Genomic DNA, 18529 nt, shown 5'->3' with positions numbered 1-18529 from the left:
TTTCCGCTGCTCTCATTTCTTAACCTCACTAGCTCACAACATCAATGAATATTGTTAGAGTTACAAATTCGCTTCAAATTAATTATCTCTATTTACTGACATAACAATCTATGTAATCGATGATCATTTTATTGTATTAACTTGTGTGTTACCAAAGTTATGCTAATTATAATATATAATTCAAATTGTGTAAGAAAATAAAGAATTTACAGTAATTGATTGCCCTTGTGGGAATAGATAATGACACGGTTCTACAAATGTTAATCATGATCAAAACTTACCTCCTACAAATAATCGAATAGATGGAAAGAAGAGAACAAACAAATCATCAAATAATAGAAATAAACATTAAACACATAAGCACAGTGACTTTAAAATATCAGTTTACTGTAACTACAACAACCTGTTTTCCGTAAATTTTCCGCTGATTTTTGCCCTTAACCTCACTATGTCACAGCATCAATTAATAATTTTAGTGTTACAAATTCGTTTCAAATTAGTCATCTCTATTCATCGACATTAAAATCTATGTAATCGATGACCATTTTATTGTATTAACTTGTGCGTTACCAAAGTTGTGCTAATTATAATATATAGTTTAAATTGTGTATGAAAATAAAGAATTTACAGTAATTGATTGCCCTCGTGAGAATAGATATGAACACGGTTCTACAATTCTCGATCATCATCAAAACTTACCAGCTTAAACGTAACGAATATATGGAAAGAAAAACAAAAACAGATCATCATATAATAGAGAAAATTAGTAAAAACACAAGCAGAGTGACTTTGAAATGCCAGTTTACTATAGCTGCGACAACTAGTTTTCAGTAACTTTTGCGCTGCTTTTAGCTCTTAACTTGAATAGCTCACAACATCAATGAAGAAGAGTAGATTTACAAATTTATTTCACAAAAATCATCTCTGTTCATGACAATACCATTAATGTAATTGATGACCATTTGATTGTATTATCTGCTTTTAAACGTGCGTTTCCAAAGATGTGCTAAGTATAATATTTCATATCAATTGTGTATGAAATAAAGAATTTACATGAACTTGATTGCCCTCTTGGGAATAGAAAATAACACGATTCTACAAATGATAATCATGACGAAAACTTACCAGCTACAAAGTAACGAATATATGGAAAGAAAAACAAAAACAGATCATCATATAGTAGAGAAAATTAGTAAAAACACAAGCAGAGTGACTTTAAAATGCCAGTTTACTATAGCTGTGACAACTAATTTTCAGTAACTTTTGCGCTGCTTTTAGCTCTTAACTTGACTAGCTCACAACATCAATGAAGAAGGGTAGATTTACAAATTTATTTCACAAAAATCATCTCTGTTCATGACAATACCATTAATGTAATTGATGACCATTTGATTGTATTATCTGCTTTTAAACGTGCGTTTCCAAAGATGTTTTAAGAATAATATTTCATATCAATTGTGTATGAAATAAAGAATTTACATGAACTTGATTGCCCTCTTGGGAATAGAAAATAACACGATTCTACAAATGATAATCATGACGAAAACTTACCAGCTACAAAGTAACGAATATATGGAAAGAAAAACAAAAACAGATCATCATATAGTAGAGAAAATTAGTAAAAACACAAGCAGAGTGACTTTAAAATGCCAGTTTACTATAGCTGTGACAACTAATTTTCAGTAACTCTTCCGCTGCTTTTAGCTCTTAACTTGACTAGCTCACAACATCAATGAAGAAGGGTAGATTTACAAATTTATTTCACAAAAATCATCTCTGTTCATGACAATACCATTAATGTAATTGATGACCATTTGATTGTATTATCTGCTTTTAAACGTGCGTTTCCAAAGATGTGCTAAGTATAATATTTCATATCAATTGTGTATGAAATAAAGAATTTACATGAACTTGATTGCCCTCTTGGGAATAGAAAATAACACGATTCTACAAATGATAATCATGACGAAAACTTACCAGCTACAAAGTAACGAATATATGGAAAGAAAAACAAAAACAGATCATCATATAGTAGAGAAAATTAGTAAAAACACAAGCAGAGTGACTTTAAAATGCCAGTTTACTATAGCTGTGACAACTAATTTTCAGTAACTTTTGCGCTGCTTTTAGCTCTTAACTTGACTAGCTCACAACATCAATGAAGAAGGGTAGATTTACAAATTTATTTCACAAAAATCATCTCTGTTCATGACAATACCATTAATGTAATTGATGACCATTTGATTGTATTATCTGCTTTTAAACGTGCGTTTCCAAAGATGTTCTAAGAATAATATTTCATTCAAATTGTGTATAAACTAAAGAATTTACAGGAATTTGATTGCCCTCTTGGGAATAGAAAATAACACGATTCTACAAATGATAATCATGATGAAAACTTACCGGCTATAAAGAAACGAATGAATGGAAAGAAGAAAACAAACAAATCATCGTTTTATAGAGAAAATAGTAAACACGCAAGCAGAGTGACTTTAAAATATCAGCTTATTATAACTGTAACAAATAGTTTCGGTAAATTTTCCGCTGCTTTCATTTCTTAACCTCACTAGCTAACAACATCAGTGAATAATGTTAGAGTTACAAATTCGCTTCAAATTAATTATCTCTATTTACTGTCATTACGATCTATATAATCGATGATCATTTCATTGTATTAACTTGTGTGTTACCAAAGTTGTGCTAATTATAATGTTTAATTCAAATTGTGTATGAAAATAAAGAATTTACAGTAATTGATTGCCCTCGTGGGAATAGATAATGACACGGTTCTACAAATGTTAATCATGATAAAAACTTACCTCCTACAAATAATCGAATAGATGGAAAGAAGAGAACAAACAAATCATCATATAATAGAAAAAAAAACATTAAACACGTAAGCAAAGTGACTTTAAAATATCAGTTTACTGTAACTACAACAACCTGTTTTCCGTAACTTTTCTGCTGATTTTTGCCCTTAACCTCACTATGTCACAGCATAAATTAATAATTTTAGAGTTACAAATTCGTTTCAAATTAGTCATGTCTATTTATCGACATTACGATCTATGTAATCGATGACCATTTTATTGTATTAACTTGTGCGTTACCAAAGTTGTGCTAATTATAATATATAGTTTAAATTTTTTATGAAAATAAAGAATTTACAGTAATTGATTGCCCTCGTGGGAATAGATATTATCACGATTCTACAATTCTCGATCATCATCAAAACTTACCAGCTACAAATTAACGAATATATGTAAAGAAAAACAAAAATAGATCATCATATAATAGGGAAATTTAGTAAAAACACAAGCAGAGTGACTTTGAAATGCCAGTTTACTATAGCTGTGACAACTAGTTTTCCGTGACTTTTGCGCTGCTTTTAGCTCTTAACTTGACTAGCTCACAACATCAATGAAGAAGGGTAGATTTACAAATTCATTTCACAACAATCATCTCTCTTCATGGCATTACAATCTATGAAATCGATAACAATTTGATTGTATTAAATCGGGCGTTAACTAATTATTATATTTCATTGCAATTTAATGTGAAAATGAAGAATTTACAGTAACTGATTGCCCTTGTGGGAATAGATCATTACACGGTTCTACAAATGTTAATCATGATAAAAACTTACCTCCTACAAAGAATCGAATAGATGGAAAGAAGAAAAAACAAACAAATCATCAGTTAATAGAAATAAACAGCAAAAACACAAGCACATAGACTTTAAAATGTCAGTTTACTATAACTGTAGTAACTAGTTTTCCGCAACTCTTCCGCTGCTTTTGGCCCTTAACCTAACTAGCTCACATCAACAATAATTAATGTTAGCTTTACAAATTCATTTCACAACAGTCATCTCTCTTCATGGCATTATAATCTATGTAATCGATGACCAGTTTATTGTATTAAATCGTGCGTTACCAAAGTTGTGCTAATTTATAATATTTCATTTAAATTGTGTATAAAATAAAGAATTTACAGAAAATTTATTGCCCTCTTGGGAATAGAAAATAACACGATTCTACAAATGATAATCATGATGAAAACTTACCGGCTATAAAGAAACGAATGAATGGAAGGAAAAAAAACAAATCATCATTTAATCCAGTAAATATTAAGAACACAAGCACAGTGACTTTAAAATGTCAGTTTACAATAACTGTAACAGCTAGTTTTCGGTAAATGTTCCGCTGCATTTGGCTCTGAACCTCACTAGCTCACAACGTCAATGAAGAATGTAAGAGTTGCAAATTCGCTTCAAATTAATTATCTCTATTCATTGACATTACGATCTATGTAATCGAAGACCATCATATTGTATTAAATTGTGCGTTACCAAAGTTGTGCTAGTTATAATTTATAATTCAAATTGTGTATGAAAATAAAGAATTTACAGTAACTGATTGCCCTCGTGTGAATAGATTATGACACGGTTCTACAAATGTTAATCATATTAAAAAATTTCCTTCTACAAAGAATCGAATAGATGGAAAGAAGAAAACAGACAAATCCTCATATCATATAGAAAACAGAAAAAAAAAACACAAACACGGTGTCCTTAAAATATCAGTTTACTATAGCTGTGACAAATAGTTTTCCGTAACTTTTTCGCTACTTCTGTCTAAACTTGACTAGCTCACAACATCAATGAAGAATGGTAGATTTACAAATTCATTTCACAACAATCATCTCTCTTCATGGCATTACAATCTATGTAATCGATGACCAATTTATTGTATTAAATCGTGCGTTAACAAAGTTGTGCTAATTATTATATTTCATTGCAATTTAGTGTGAATATAAAGAATTTACAGTAACTGATTGCCCTTGTGGGAATAGATCATGACACGGTTCTACAAATGTTAATCATGATAAAAACTTACCTCCTACAAAGAATCGAATAGATGGAAAGAAAAAAAACAAACAAATCTCCATATAATATAGAAAACAGAAAAAAAAATCCACAAACACGGTGTTTTTAAAATAATAGTTTACTATAGCTGTGACAACTAGTTTTCCGTAACTTTTTCGCTACTTCAGTCTTAACTTGACTAGCTCACAACATCAATGAAGAATGTTAGAGTTGCAAATTCGCTTCAAATTAACTATCTCTATTTACTGACATAACAATCTATGTAATCGATGACCATTTTATTGCATTAAATCATGCGTTATCAAAAGTGTGCTAACTATAATATATAATTCAAATTGTGTATGAAAATATTAACACGGTTCTACAATTCTCGATCATCTTTAAAGCTTACCAGCTACAAAGTAACGATTATATGGAAAGAAAAACAAAAACAGATCATCATATAATAGAGAAAACTAGTAAAAACACAAGCAGAGTGACTTTGAAATGCCAGTTTACTATAGCTGTGACAACTAGTTTTCAGTAACTATTGCGCTGCTTTTAGCTCTTAACTTGTCTAGCTCACAACATCAATGAAGAAGGGTAGATTTACAAATTTATTTCACAACAATCATCTCTGTTCATGACAATATTATTTATGTAATTGATGACCATTTGATTGTATTATCTGCTTTTAAACGTGCGTTTCCAAAGATGTGCTAAGTATAATATTTCATTCAAATTGTGTATAAAATAAAGAATTTACAGGAATTTGATTGCCCTCTTGGGAATAGAAAATAACACGATTCTACAAATGATAATCATGATGAAAACTTACCGGCTATAAAGAAACGAATAAATGGAAAGAAGAAAACAAACAAATCATCATTTTATAGAGAAAATAGTAAACACGCAAGCACAGTCACTTTAAAATATCACTTTACTATAACTGTAACAAATAGTTTCGGTAAATTTTCCGCTACTTTTATCTCTTAACCTCACTAGCTCACAACATCAATGAATAATGTTAGAGTTACAAATTCGCTTCAAATTAGTTATCTCTATTCATTTACATTACGATCTGTGTAATCGAAGACCATTATATTGTATTTAATTGTGTGTACCCAAGTTGTGCTAATTTATAATTTATAATTCAAATTGTGTATGAAAATAAAGAATTTACAGTAATTGATTGCCCTCGTGGGAATAGATAACGACACTGTTCTACAAATGTTAATCGTGATCAAAACTTACCTTCTACAAAGAATCGAACAGATGGAAAGAAGAAAATATAATAAAATAATGGAGAAATCATATTAAAAACACACGCACGGTGACTCTATTTGTAAGTATATTTACGAGAGAAACAACTTTTTTACGTGAGATTTCTTTTTGTATTTGGCTCATCACTTCGCTTGCTCTTATCATCAACAGATATATTATATAGAGAAAAACAATATTTAAAAATGAGTTCCAGCTTCATTGATATTTCCATTCGTATAATCGATAAATATGTTATTGTATTTAAACGTGCGTTACCATAGTTGGGCTAATTATAATATTTCATTTAAATTGTGTATACAAATTTAGAATTTACAGGACTTGATTGCATTCGTGGGAATAGAAAATGACATGGTTCTACAAATGTTAATCATGATAAAAGTTTACCGGCTATAAAAGAAACGAATAAATGGGGAAAACAACAAACCAATCATCATTTAATAGAGAAAAAAAAACTAAAAACACAAGCATAGTGACCTTAAAATGTCAGTTTACTATAACTGAAACAACTACTTTTCCATAACTTTTCCGCTGCTTTTGGCTATTAACTTCACCAGCTCACAACATATCGTTGTATGTTTATTGAACTTGTCATTCGTGATCTAAAATGTGAAAAGTGTAACATATGATTTCCATTGTTGATGATGAATTAAAAGAAGAAACAGGAATCGATTTCCTTTGTAGCTTTCGTGAAAGGGGAATAGGTAATAACATGTGTATACAATCGTTAATCATGATAAAGACTAACGTCCTGAAAAGAAACGAATAGATAGAAGTAAAGAACAAATCGTTATATCATGGAGACAAACATATTCAAAACACAAGCACAGAGACTTTTAGTGTAAGTATTTTACTAGAGAAAAAAACTTGTTTTCATGAGCATTTACTTTGTATTTGGCTCGTCACTTCACTTGCTCATATGATCAACGGATACATTATATAGAGAAAAATATGAATTCAAGCTTCATTAACATTGCCTTTAATATACTCGATAACCATTTTATTGTTTTTAGTCGTGCGTTACCAAAGTTGTGCTAATTATAATATTTTTTCAAAATTGTGTATGAAAATAATATTTAACAGTAATTGATTGCCCTCGTGGGAATAGATAATATCACGGTTATAAAATTGTCGATCATCATCAAAACTTACCAGCTACAAAGAAACAAATATATGGAAAGAAAAGAAAAGAAAGAAAAAATCATCATATAGTAGAGAAAAACAGTTAAAACACAAGTACATTGACTAGTCGTCATGAAATATCGACAGCAATTTAATTTTCAATTTTCTCATTGGTTTAAGGTTTGTTGCCAAACAGCATTGTTCATTGTGATGTAAGAGGTTTTAACAGGGGAAAAAAATAAATTCGTTTTTAGTATTCAATGTCAAGCTTTTAAAATTTAAAAATATATAAACTACAATATTTTAAATTATTACACTATGCAAAAAGATCGGAGGTGACTGGTAAGATGGATTCTACTTTAGGTAAGAGAGAAGTATAAATGGTATCTGACCACTAATTTCCAAGAAGTCTGCCGAACACATGTGTGCAAAACACAGGCGTTGTTGCCACAGCGGCAATATGAAGTGCATGCGCTACATATGTACAGTTAGTCCTCTTAGCACTAACCGAATCGGAACCGTTGCTGTGTGTGCTGTATGTGTGTCTACAGACTTACAGTACAGGCAACCAGTTGACAACTCGCCTTCAATATATGACACTGCATTCAGTACCACCGCCGAAACATTCGCTCGAACGTATATTTTGTGAATTTCGAAAAACCTTCTTTGAAAATTACAAAAGAAGATGTCATCTGAACTAGCGTTACAATCATCATGGGATTCACGATTTTCCGGTGGAGTTCCTTCATGTTGTAATTGTAATAAGACAAGTCAGAGACAGCCCAGCACTAGGACTAGGGGCCGAGCAGGAGCTGGGTGTCCGTGCAAGGGACTAGGGGCCTACTGCAATTCTTTCTGTACGTGTGGGACAAAAAGGAAAGCTTGCCAGAATAAACCTACGGTATGTTAATAACTGTCAACACAGCGTCTAGGTTAAGGTAGGCTAGGCCTAAATGTGTCATTAGTAAGCCTAGGTCTATTATTAACTGGTAATGGTATAAGGCGAAGGGTAAAGGTGCTCTCGGCGTGCAAACGAATCGTCAAATATAATGCATAGTTGGAAGGGAGGGTGTCATATGCACTTACAACTTGAATTTTAATGTACAAGGCCTTATTTCATCAGCAAAGAAATTATTTATTTATTATTACTATATTAGGCCTAGGCTAAGTCTATTAAGTTAAGTGTATATATAGGCGTATGCCTATAATTATAAAGTGAACCAAATAAAAGTAGCCCTATAGGCTTGGGCGCTTGACATAAAAAGGGTTAAACGAGAATATGACATTGCTTTGGGGAGTGAGGGCGATTAAGGGATGGTTGTGGGATTAGGGGATGGTTGTGACCAGCATGGCAAGCCCTAATACAAACATGGTAATAATCTAGGACTATAGGATTAAGCTGGTATAGTACTGTACATACAGCAGTGGTTCTATACCGTGGGGTGTGAGCCAGGGATTAGGGGATGGTTGTGACCAGCATGGCAAGCCCTGATACAAACCTGGTAAGGATCTAGTACTAAATGGGTACTGCTGGTATAGTACTGTACGCACAGCAGTGATTCTTTACCGTGGGGTGAGAGCAGGGAGCTATACTCTGTATGAATAACATCTGTCCAGACAGATTAAAGCCCATATGCCTATACTATAATGGTATCTAGAGCATCGCAATCTGATATCTACACTCAAACAGGCTCAAAGCCAGCAATGCTAGAAATATTGCATTCATAAGTGTCTTTTGAATTTTTTTCTTTATACAGGATTTGTCAGACACTAGTGATAGTGAGGTCTCACCAAATGAGCATGCAGCAGTGATGCGTGATAGTGCACCTGGGCAGCAGAATGTGGCTTCAAACGAAAATGAATCTCAACTTCAGGTTGGCATAGCACACACTTTCCACTTTACTAAATATTCACATTACGTTGATGATCATAGACCACAAAAATCATAACGTATGCAGATTATGATGCATATGATAATGTACCGTAGTACAAGGTTATGTCACAATGAGCAACTGCCCAATGTTAAAAGACCAAAATTTGTCCAGATTATGATGCATATAATACAATGTTGTACAAGTTTATGTCACAATGTGCAACTGTGCCCACTGTTATCAGACCAATATTTGCTTATTTTTCTATTTATAATTTATGTTGTACCGAATTCTTATAACAAAGAATATTGTCACACATACATTGGTGCAGTTGGACACCTTAGTGTCAGACACACCGGCAAATCTCCAGAGAGTGATATTCAGATTGCAGCCAATACAGGTTTATGAAGTTCCCTAACAGAAGCAAACTATGTGATGTCACCATGCATGATGATTGGGCTGAAACCACCACCCCCCCCCCCCCAATTCATAAACCCAAAGTAATTTATCCACACCAGATATTCATTCAAAATATTAAAGTTTAATGAAAACTCAAACTCATAATACATTTCCAGCTAAAAATTTAACATTCCAAAATATGTCAGATTTTAAGGTTTTCAGTAAATAAAGATTAGAAAATGAAAGTATAGCTTCTGAGGAATGTCAGTCTTTGTGAAATCAAAGAAAACCACATTTTGTCTCTTTCAATGATAACCAAACTAGTTATCTATCAAGATGAGTATTATGTTTGTTTCACGTGAATGGCTGCGGTCCAAATTTTTTTGGTATGAAATCAAATGAAATGTTTGTGTTCAAATTCTTTCTTAAAGGGATATTCCAGTGGCTGAAAATGTGACATTTTTGTGGATAAGATAAATTCCACACTGTTAAGTTTCTGTGTTAAGAATGCCATCAAAATGCATCTTTGTGATTATTTTCATCTGTGAAGAACTGAATGAAATAGCTCATAAATAGACATTGTATTTGAAGTGCCATGATTGCATCATTCACTCTGCTGTGTTCCACATGCATTCACAAAATACCAAAATTTCACCATTCAGAGTGCTATGAGGTAGTGAGTTTGACCCAAAAATATCCTGCATTTTTACTAGCAGCCAATTTCCCTGCTATCTCTTAATATGTTCATGATTGTACTGAAGGAATAAACAAGCTATTTTCAATTTTCCAACAGATGTATGTACAAGGATTGTCACGAGAACAGTTAGAGCAGGTTGCAGTAGAGCTTCTCAGCAGAAACCCAGATGCTCACAGTGATCTCACTGTGCCAAACCAAACTGAGGAAGTGACTGCTTCTCGTGAAGTCCCTTCGTGGTGCAAATGTCTGCAATGTGTAGAGATGCTAATTGATGCGGAAAAAAAAGTGCTGCACAAACAGGGTGCAACAATGTGTAACTTACTCGGATGCATTTAGGGATATTTGCCTTAATGCACACATCTTGGGTGTAAATATGCGCATGCGAGAAGATGATCTTGCTTGAACCAACAGGAACTACAGACATTATGCTTACAGAAATTTTATTTACTTGAAGTTTGGTCGCCTAGGTAGAGGAAATAGAATGGTATTGCCATCCTGTTGCATCTCAAAGATAAGGGAAAGATTTCCATATGTGGATGGACAATATGTAGGATTCAATCCTGGCAACAACCTCATCGATTAAGAGAGAAAACAGTTTGAAAAGAAACCATATTGCCACAGTGGTAGTGATAAATTTGTAGTAATTGTTAACTTAAGTGGGGTGATGGGGGCAGAGTGGGGAGAGGGGTAACGGGTTATTGTTACTCCAAGCAGTGAAACATTGTTGAAGGTAAACTGATTACTTCATGGTTTGTAATAGGGATTTCAATCCTATTAACAACCTTTCGTAGAGTGATGGTAATTTCTTTTCTTATGTATATAGACAGTAGTAACCTATGTGGGACGATGGTGGGTGGGGCTGTGGGAGGCGTTTTTGTTACTCCAAGCAGTGAAACATTGTTGAAGGTAAACTGATTATTTCATGGTTTTCAAGTTTATAGAGAGTGTTAACCTAAGCAGGGTGCAGGGGAAGGGGTGTATTGTTCTTCCAAGAAATGAAAGAAGTTTGCAAATTATGCTGAAAGGTAAAATATTTATTTCTTGTTTTGAAAGGTATGAAAAGACACGATCAGGGGAAAAAGTTAGAATGTAGGTGGCAAATAGCAAATGCAGATCCAAATAATACAGATGTGAGCACTCCAATAAAGGTATAAAATGTTCAAATTTAGTTGATGACAATGTATTCTCTTTTCTTTCTCTCAAAAAATGAAGTATTATCACAGCCATTGTGATGTGTTATAGACAGTTAAAAACCATGAATGCTATCAGACCAAGTTGCCAAGCTTGTACTACTTTTAATTTTGATAAATGACCTCTTAAACAGCTGAGTTTCATCTATTACAGGGGCTGGACTACAGTAGGTAGTCTAAAGATACTAGAACGTCATAACCCTACTAAAAGCCCCATTGACTTGCATGTTAAACCATTACAATAATATGTTCGTTAGTCTAGATAGAAGTTCTGACTAAATGCTACTCACCACTGGATAAGACTACAGTTTGCCACCTCAGATGCATGCAAAACTCAGTGACAATACTTAAGACTTTAAGGCATCAATCAAATGACATGTTTACAGTGTGTTACAAGGATAAAATAGTATTGAATGTAATCCAAGGGCTCTGTTTTTGACATGAAAATCAAAGAACATGCTTTGCTTGACTTGTAACATAGTAATAATAAAGTTGATTTAAATTAAATGAACGAGTAAAGTAGGGAGTCTTTAAATAACTCTTTAAGTGTAGTAAATTTAGCACACATCAAGACTCAACTTTATGTAACATCTCTCCGAGCCATTAAGAGTGCTAATCAATAACAAATCAAGTGAAATAAAACTGCATCTCGTTTCCTAAATTAACCATTGTAGCTTAGGAATGCCCCATGTCAGCTGAATTTGCAAATCTAAGCTGGTACTGTGCAAGTAAAACACTCATACTAGGCTTTGGAGCACTGCCAATATTTGGTTTGATGATTTTTGGGTGATCTTCAGGTAGGACTACTCTGGCCAATAAATGGCACTGATTCTCTTGTCTGAGCAGAAAGACAGTTTTCATCAATTCAGGAATGTAACCAAAAGCCTTAGGCACTTTGACTTTTTGAGGCCCCATTGTTTTGATCTTTAACTATACTTTGCCAGATACATTGGTTTGCAATGTGATAGTTGTGATCGATAGCAGCCAGTAGCATTCTAGTGACATATCCATCATAAGAATAAGCACAACATTTATTGGCATACATTAGCATATGATTGTGAAATGATTCAAGAGACCAGTATGCTTGAATTTTTGTAATATGGAAAAGTGTTAAGAAATTGCTTCTTGATTATGGAAGAGCTAAGAGCTTCATGTGACGGTGATCCCTTCTTCAGATAAGGCTTACTATGGTCGTTTTCACATAGGTGGTGATGACTACATTCACCAGGTGTACCATCAATTGATAACAATTACTGGTGTTCGTCTACAATGTGGTGGAGAAGTGACAGCAAAATTGACTTGATTGTGATATCATTACCACCGCACTCTTTAGTGGAGTACCAGAAATTATTACCTTATAGCAGGCATACATAAGTGCAGATCGGTGTTCTCTTTGGTATTTGCTACGTTAGAGAGTTTCTTGACAAGGTTCTTTGCCCCATGCCAAACATCCACTTGATGAGAAATTCCATCATATATTGTACACATTTTTATTAGTTGTGCCTTTATCAGAACATGGGCATCTGTCACTACTTCACAGATTTTAAATTATTTCATTAGAAAATCCAATAATCTCTCAAATCCAACTCTTTCCATGTTTGGACTTTTTCCCCCTACTTCCCTAACGTCAACTACCTCTAAATGCAAATTTTTTAAAGAATTTTCATCCATGAAGCTGTAAGTACAGTATTGCGCACAATGCCCAGGGGAGTCTGTTCTAGCATCTCCTGCTACACATAAACCTCTGTCTTTAAGTTTGCAGAATTCTGCCTTTTGGACCTTCTGCCAAGTAGCTGTAACAGCTGGAGTTACATACAACCTTTGAACACGTAGAAATGTTGTGTTGCTTACAAAAACAAATTTGGAAACTTTAAAATACAATGCCATTTTAGAATAATTGTTTCCTGAAATGGTTACAGCTGACGAATATTGAATGTTACCTGAAAAGATACCACAAAATCTGTTTTGTGAGTACCATTTTCCACACAAGGCCATCTTCACACTTCCAAGAAAAAATAATTGCTGTACCAATAGCACTCCATTGATAAGATATGATTTTAGTACAGTTTGTGTGTGTGCAGTACTCCATATGTATTAACTTCAGCAGTTCTAACAATTTGTTTATAGATACAATACATTTCGCTTCCTCAATTATACCAAGAGTTTCCCCTGAGGGGCAGTTATCTGGAAGAGACTCTTCACTCTGTTTTTCTGAGGAGTCCATCTCAAGCTCTGGAGGAAGTTAGAATGTAGGTGGCAAATAGCAAATGCAGATCCAAATAATACAGATGTGAGCACTCCAATAAAGGTATAAAATGTTCAAATTTAGTTGATGACAATGTATTCTCTTTTCTTTCTCTCAAAAAATGAAGTATTATCACAGCCATTGTGATGTGTTATAGACAGTTAAAAACCATGAATGCTATCAGACCAAGTTGCCAAGCTTGTACTACTTTTAATTTTGATAAATGACCTCTTAAACAGCTGAGTTTCATCTATTACAGGGGCTGGACTACAGTAGGTAGTCTAAAGATACTAGAACGTCATAACCCTACTAAAAGCCCCATTGACTTGCATGTTAAACCATTACAATAATATGTTCGTTAGTCTAGATAGAAGTTCTGACTAAATGCTACTCACCACTGGATAAGACTACAGTTTGCCACCTCAGATGCATGCAAAACTCAGTGACAATACTTAAGACTTTAAGGCATCAATCAAATGACATGTTTACAGTGTGTTACAAGGATAAAATAGTATTGAATGTAATCCAAGGGCTCTGTTTTTGACATGAAAATCAAAGAACATGCTTTGCTTGACTTGTAACATAGTAATAATAAAGTTGATTTAAATTAAATGAACGAGTAAAGTAGGGAGTCTTTAAATAACTCTTTAAGTGTAGTAAATTTAGCACACATCAAGACTCAACTTTATGTAACATCTCTCCGAGCCATTAAGAGTGCTAATCAATAACAAATCAAGTGAAATAAAACTGCATCTCGTTTCCTAAATTAACCATTGTAGCTTAGGAATGCCCCATGTCAGCTGAATTTGCAAATCTAAGCTGGTACTGTGCAAGTAAAACACTCATACTAGGCTTTGGAGCACTGCCAATATTTGGTTTGATGATTTTTGGGTGATCTTCAGGTAGGACTACTCTGGCCAATAAATGGCACTGATTCTCTTGTCTGAGCAGAAAGACAGTTTTCATCAATTCAGGAATGTAACCAAAAGCCTTAGGCACTTTGACTTTTTGAGGCCCCATTGTTTTGATCTTTAACTATACTTTGCCAGATACATTGGTTTGCAATGTGATAGTTGTGATCGATAGCAGCCAGTAGCATTCTAGTGACATATCCATCATAAGAATAAGCACAACATTTATTGGCATACATTAGCATATGATTGTGAAATGATTCAAGAGACCAGTATGCTTGAATTTTTGTAATATGGAAAAGTGTTAAGAAATTGCTTCTTGATTATGGAAGAGCTAAGAGCTTCATGTGACGGTGATCCCTTCTTCAGATAAGGCTTACTATGGTCGTTTTCACATAGGTGGTGATGACTACATTCACCAGGTGTACCATCAATTGATAACAATTACTGGTGTTCGTCTACAATGTGGTGGAGAAGTGACAGCAAAATTGACTTGATTGTGATATCATTACCACCGCACTCTTTAGTGGAGTACCAGAAATTATTACCTTATAGCAGGCATACATAAGTGCAGATCGGTGTTCTCTTTGGTATTTGCTACGTTAGAGAGTTTCTTGACAAGGTTCTTTGCCCCATGCCAAACATCCACTTGATGAGAAATTCCATCATATATTGTACACATTTTTATTAGTTGTGCCTTTATCAGAACATGGGCATCTGTCACTACTTCACAGATTTTAAATTATTTCATTAGAAAATCCAATAATCTCTCAAATCCAACTCTTTCCATGTTTGGACTTTTTCCCCCTACTTCCCTAACGTCAACTACCTCTAAATGCAAATTTTTTAAAGAATTTTCATCCATGAAGCTGTAAGTACAGTATTGCGCACAATGCCCAGGGGAGTCTGTTCTAGCATCTCCTGCTACACATAAACCTCTGTCTTTAAGTTTGCAGAATTCTGCCTTTTGGACCTTCTGCCAAGTAGCTGTAACAGCTGGAGTTACATACAACCTTTGAACACGTAGAAATGTTGTGTTGCTTACAAAAACAAATTTGGAAACTTTAAAATACAATGCCATTTTAGAATAATTGTTTCCTGAAATGGTTACAGCTGACGAATATTGAATGTTACCTGAAAAGATACCACAAAATCTGTTTTGTGAGTACCATTTTCCACACAAGGCCATCTTCACACTTCCAAGAAAAAATAATTGCTGTACCAATAGCACTCCATTGATAAGATATGATTTTAGTACAGTTTGTGTGTGTGCAGTACTCCATATGTATTAACTTCAGCAGTTCTAACAATTTGTTTATAGATACAATACATTTCGCTTCCTCAATTATACCAAGAGTTTCCCCTGAGGGGCAGTTATCTGGAAGAGACTCTTCACTCTGTTTTTCTGAGGAGTCCATCTCAAGCTCTGGAGGAAACACCTCACTCTCTACAGTTTCAATAGGGAGTAACTCTCTGTGAAAAGAAAATCCAAAAATTCAGTCAACAGGTATATTAAGAATAGATTATGGAAGCCTATTTGCATCAGTACTGTAATGTAAGTGCAGAGGCACAAAATTTCAGTCATGGTATCTGTATTTTTTGTGGGGGTGGGGGGGCAGTGTGCTAGCATTACCAACACCTGTAGATATTCAATTTCCTATGTTGTTTTTGCCCAAAACAGGGTACTCTTGGTGGTGTTTGCTTCAGGCAGGGAAGATTGTAATGAATGTTTTGTATAGTTCTGGTATAAAGCATGGAATTTATAGGAATTTTCAATGGCCAAAATTGTTGACCTAATAAACCACATTTAGCAAAGTATTTAAACAGGATGTATACCCCAACTTCACTATGAAATAGGTCATACATGAAACCGTAGGCCTTAGCTTAGCTTACTCTAACTGATTTTCTTCTTCTTTTCTTGAAACTTTAAATGAGAATGAAAATAGTTCCTCACTTGACAGTATGGCTGGCTCCACACTGTACAGCAGTGTTTACTTGCAGGTTATATTCCATTTAAATTACACTGATAACTGTATCCATAGAAACTTCCATAGAGTAACTATGTGATAGTCTTTACTATATACTCACCCTTCATCAATACACAATAGTTCTTCTTCACCATGGGATAGGGCTGCAATACCTTCTTCATCACGGTGAAACGACCTTCAACAAAGTGTAATAAAAACAAGCAGTTGCAAGGGCTGTCAAAGCACAAATTTCACTCACACCACTTTCTACTGAACAGAGCAACATATTTTTAGGTATAAGTCTTCATCAACTTTGGTCTGTTATGACTCCAGCACTTGAATACAACCAGCTAGGCAATGCATGCAAACGTGTGGTTAACTGGTGATCCACATACAACTCCTACTAATGTCATGAGAATATATCTTCAACGAGAATATATCTTGTGTGGGAGGGGTAAACCTGAAGTTCGATCTAAACATTTTACACCTGTTCTCTGTATGAGAGGATACACTGTCCTCAGATACAATCTTACAAGTTTCAAACTGAGAAATAAAGCCCTGGCAGTGGCACTACTTCAGTTCACCATAGTGGTCAATCAATTGTCCATAACTAAAAACAAGTCCAAAGAGGACCCTTGACAGAATAAAACCTACACGAAGAAGTTAGGCCTACAGTAAATAAGAGGCTTTAGCAACCGAAATTAGGCCTGAGCCTATTCCTAATCAATTATTTGAAAGGTTCTTGGAATACTTATGTAATTGCTTCACCTAGATCGAGAGAAAGCAATTTTGTTTCAGTTATAGGCCTACATCAATGTATGACTTGTTCACCTATGGATGGAAGACCTAGGCCTATCAAACTTACATTTTTAAAAGTTTATGCATGCTGAAAGTTACGCACTTACCAGCAAAAACGACATGCAGCGAGATGACATTCAAGGAGGTGTTCACAATGTGTTGAGGAAACCGTTAGGTCTTTGTCACCTATCCCTCGACTTTCTTTAAATTCACCTCGTTTCGTCTCGAAGCCTTTTTACTGTCGAACCCACTCATCAAAGCGTCGGAAAGAAGAACCGATGTGGACCTCCGTTCTTTTAATTTCCGCGTTAAATATCTAATTTACAGTAGCCTTTTGTCAATAATACAGTCACTCCCTGCATTGTGTACTGGACTTTCCCTATGTGAAACTGTACATGTAGCAGACTGCATACAGGCGAAAGTTGCCGATGTTCGTCGCGGTGATCATTAGTAAAAGTACTGAGTGACGTCACCTTCGTGACGTCAGAGAAATGTACTGTACCAAATTCTGACGTCCAGAAGAAATATTCTAAAAGCCGCTACGTCACGACCACGCCTCTTTAACATGTCAGTTTACTATAGCTGTGACAACTAGTTTTCCCTCATTTTTCCGCTGCTGTTGGCTCTTAACTTGACTTGCTCACAACATCAATGAAGAATGTTAGATTTACAAATTCATTTCACAACAATCACCTCTCTTCATGGCATTACCATCTATGTAATCGATGTCCATTGTATTGTATTAAATCGTGCGTTACCAATTGACTTTCAAAGTTTATCATTACTGAAACAACTAGTTTACCATAACTTTTCCGCTGCTTTTGGCTATTAACCTCACCAGCTCACAACATATCGTTGTATGTGTTATGAACTTGTCGTTCGTGATCAAAAAAGTGAAACGTGTAACATATGATTGACATTGTTGATGATGAATATATAGAATTAACAGAAATCGATTTCCCCTGTGGCTTTTGTGAAAGAGGGAATAGGTAATAACAAATGTCTACAACCGTTAATCATGATAAATACCTACCATCTGAAAGGACACGAATAGATAAAAGTAAAGAACAAATCGTTATATCATGGAGAAATCATATTAAAAACACTAGCACAGTGACATTAATTGTAAATATATATTAGAGAAACAATTTGTTTTCATGAGTTTTCTTTTTGAATTTTGC

General features: G+C 34.3%; 2 protein-coding genes and 1 long non-coding RNA gene across 3 annotated transcripts in view; 1 reads left to right on the top strand and 2 right to left on the bottom strand.

Annotated features, from left to right (window-relative positions):
• LOC139970607 (THO complex subunit 1-like) overlaps positions 1–5967 on the bottom strand; it is a 50439-nt gene extending 44472 nt beyond the window's left edge. The window contains exons 1-9 of the mRNA XM_071976423.1: positions 5941–5967; positions 4899–4901; positions 3647–3649; positions 3240–3242; positions 2820–2822; positions 1978–1980; positions 1552–1554; positions 1126–1128; positions 282–284 (exon numbers count right to left, since the gene is read on the bottom strand). Coding sequence (XP_071832524.1) covers positions 282–284; positions 1126–1128; positions 1552–1554; positions 1978–1980; positions 2820–2822; positions 3240–3242; positions 3647–3649; positions 4899–4901; positions 5941–5967 — 51 coding nt within the window. The remainder of the gene's footprint in view (positions 1–281; positions 285–1125; positions 1129–1551; positions 1555–1977; positions 1981–2819; positions 2823–3239; positions 3243–3646; positions 3650–4898; positions 4902–5940) is intronic.
• A 1490-nt stretch (positions 5968–7457) lies between these two features.
• Positions 7458–11278, top strand: LOC139971967 (uncharacterized). Its single transcript, XM_071978840.1, has 3 exons — positions 7458–8171; positions 9028–9144; positions 10334–11278. The coding sequence occupies exons 1-3, from the start codon at positions 7956–7958 to the stop codon at positions 10571–10573; spliced, it is 573 nt and encodes a 190-aa protein (XP_071834941.1). The 5' UTR covers positions 7458–7955; the 3' UTR covers positions 10574–11278.
• Positions 11279–13751: 2473 nt separating this feature from the next.
• Positions 13752–18369, bottom strand: LOC139971968 (uncharacterized). The gene is made up of 2 exons (XR_011794542.1): positions 16672–18369; positions 13752–16056 (listed from the first exon to the last, which is right to left on the bottom strand). It is a non-coding gene; the product is annotated as an uncharacterized lncRNA (long non-coding RNA).
• Between the last annotated feature and the right edge of the window lie 160 nt (positions 18370–18529).

This window comes from Apostichopus japonicus, chromosome 8 (genome assembly GCF_037975245.1).
Source record: "Apostichopus japonicus isolate 1M-3 chromosome 8, ASM3797524v1, whole genome shotgun sequence".
NCBI classification, from domain to species: Eukaryota; Metazoa; Echinodermata; class Holothuroidea; order Aspidochirotida; family Stichopodidae; genus Apostichopus; species Apostichopus japonicus.
This window is presented reverse-complemented; position numbering and strand designations above follow the sequence as displayed.

What these genes read in the sequence shown, in the direction of transcription:
- LOC139971967 (XM_071978840.1), top strand. Translation starts at nt 7,956, where the DNA reads ATGTCATCTGAACTAGCGTTACAATCATCATGGGATTCACGATTTTCC. An exon ending in CTTGCCAGAATAAACCTACG is followed by an intron (nt 8,172 to 9,027) that starts GTATGTTAATAA and finishes TTCTTTATACAG; the next exon opens with GATTTGTCAGACACTAGTGA. An exon ending in AAAATGAATCTCAACTTCAG is followed by an intron (nt 9,145 to 10,333) that starts GTTGGCATAGCA and finishes ATTTTCCAACAG; the next exon opens with ATGTATGTACAAGGATTGTC.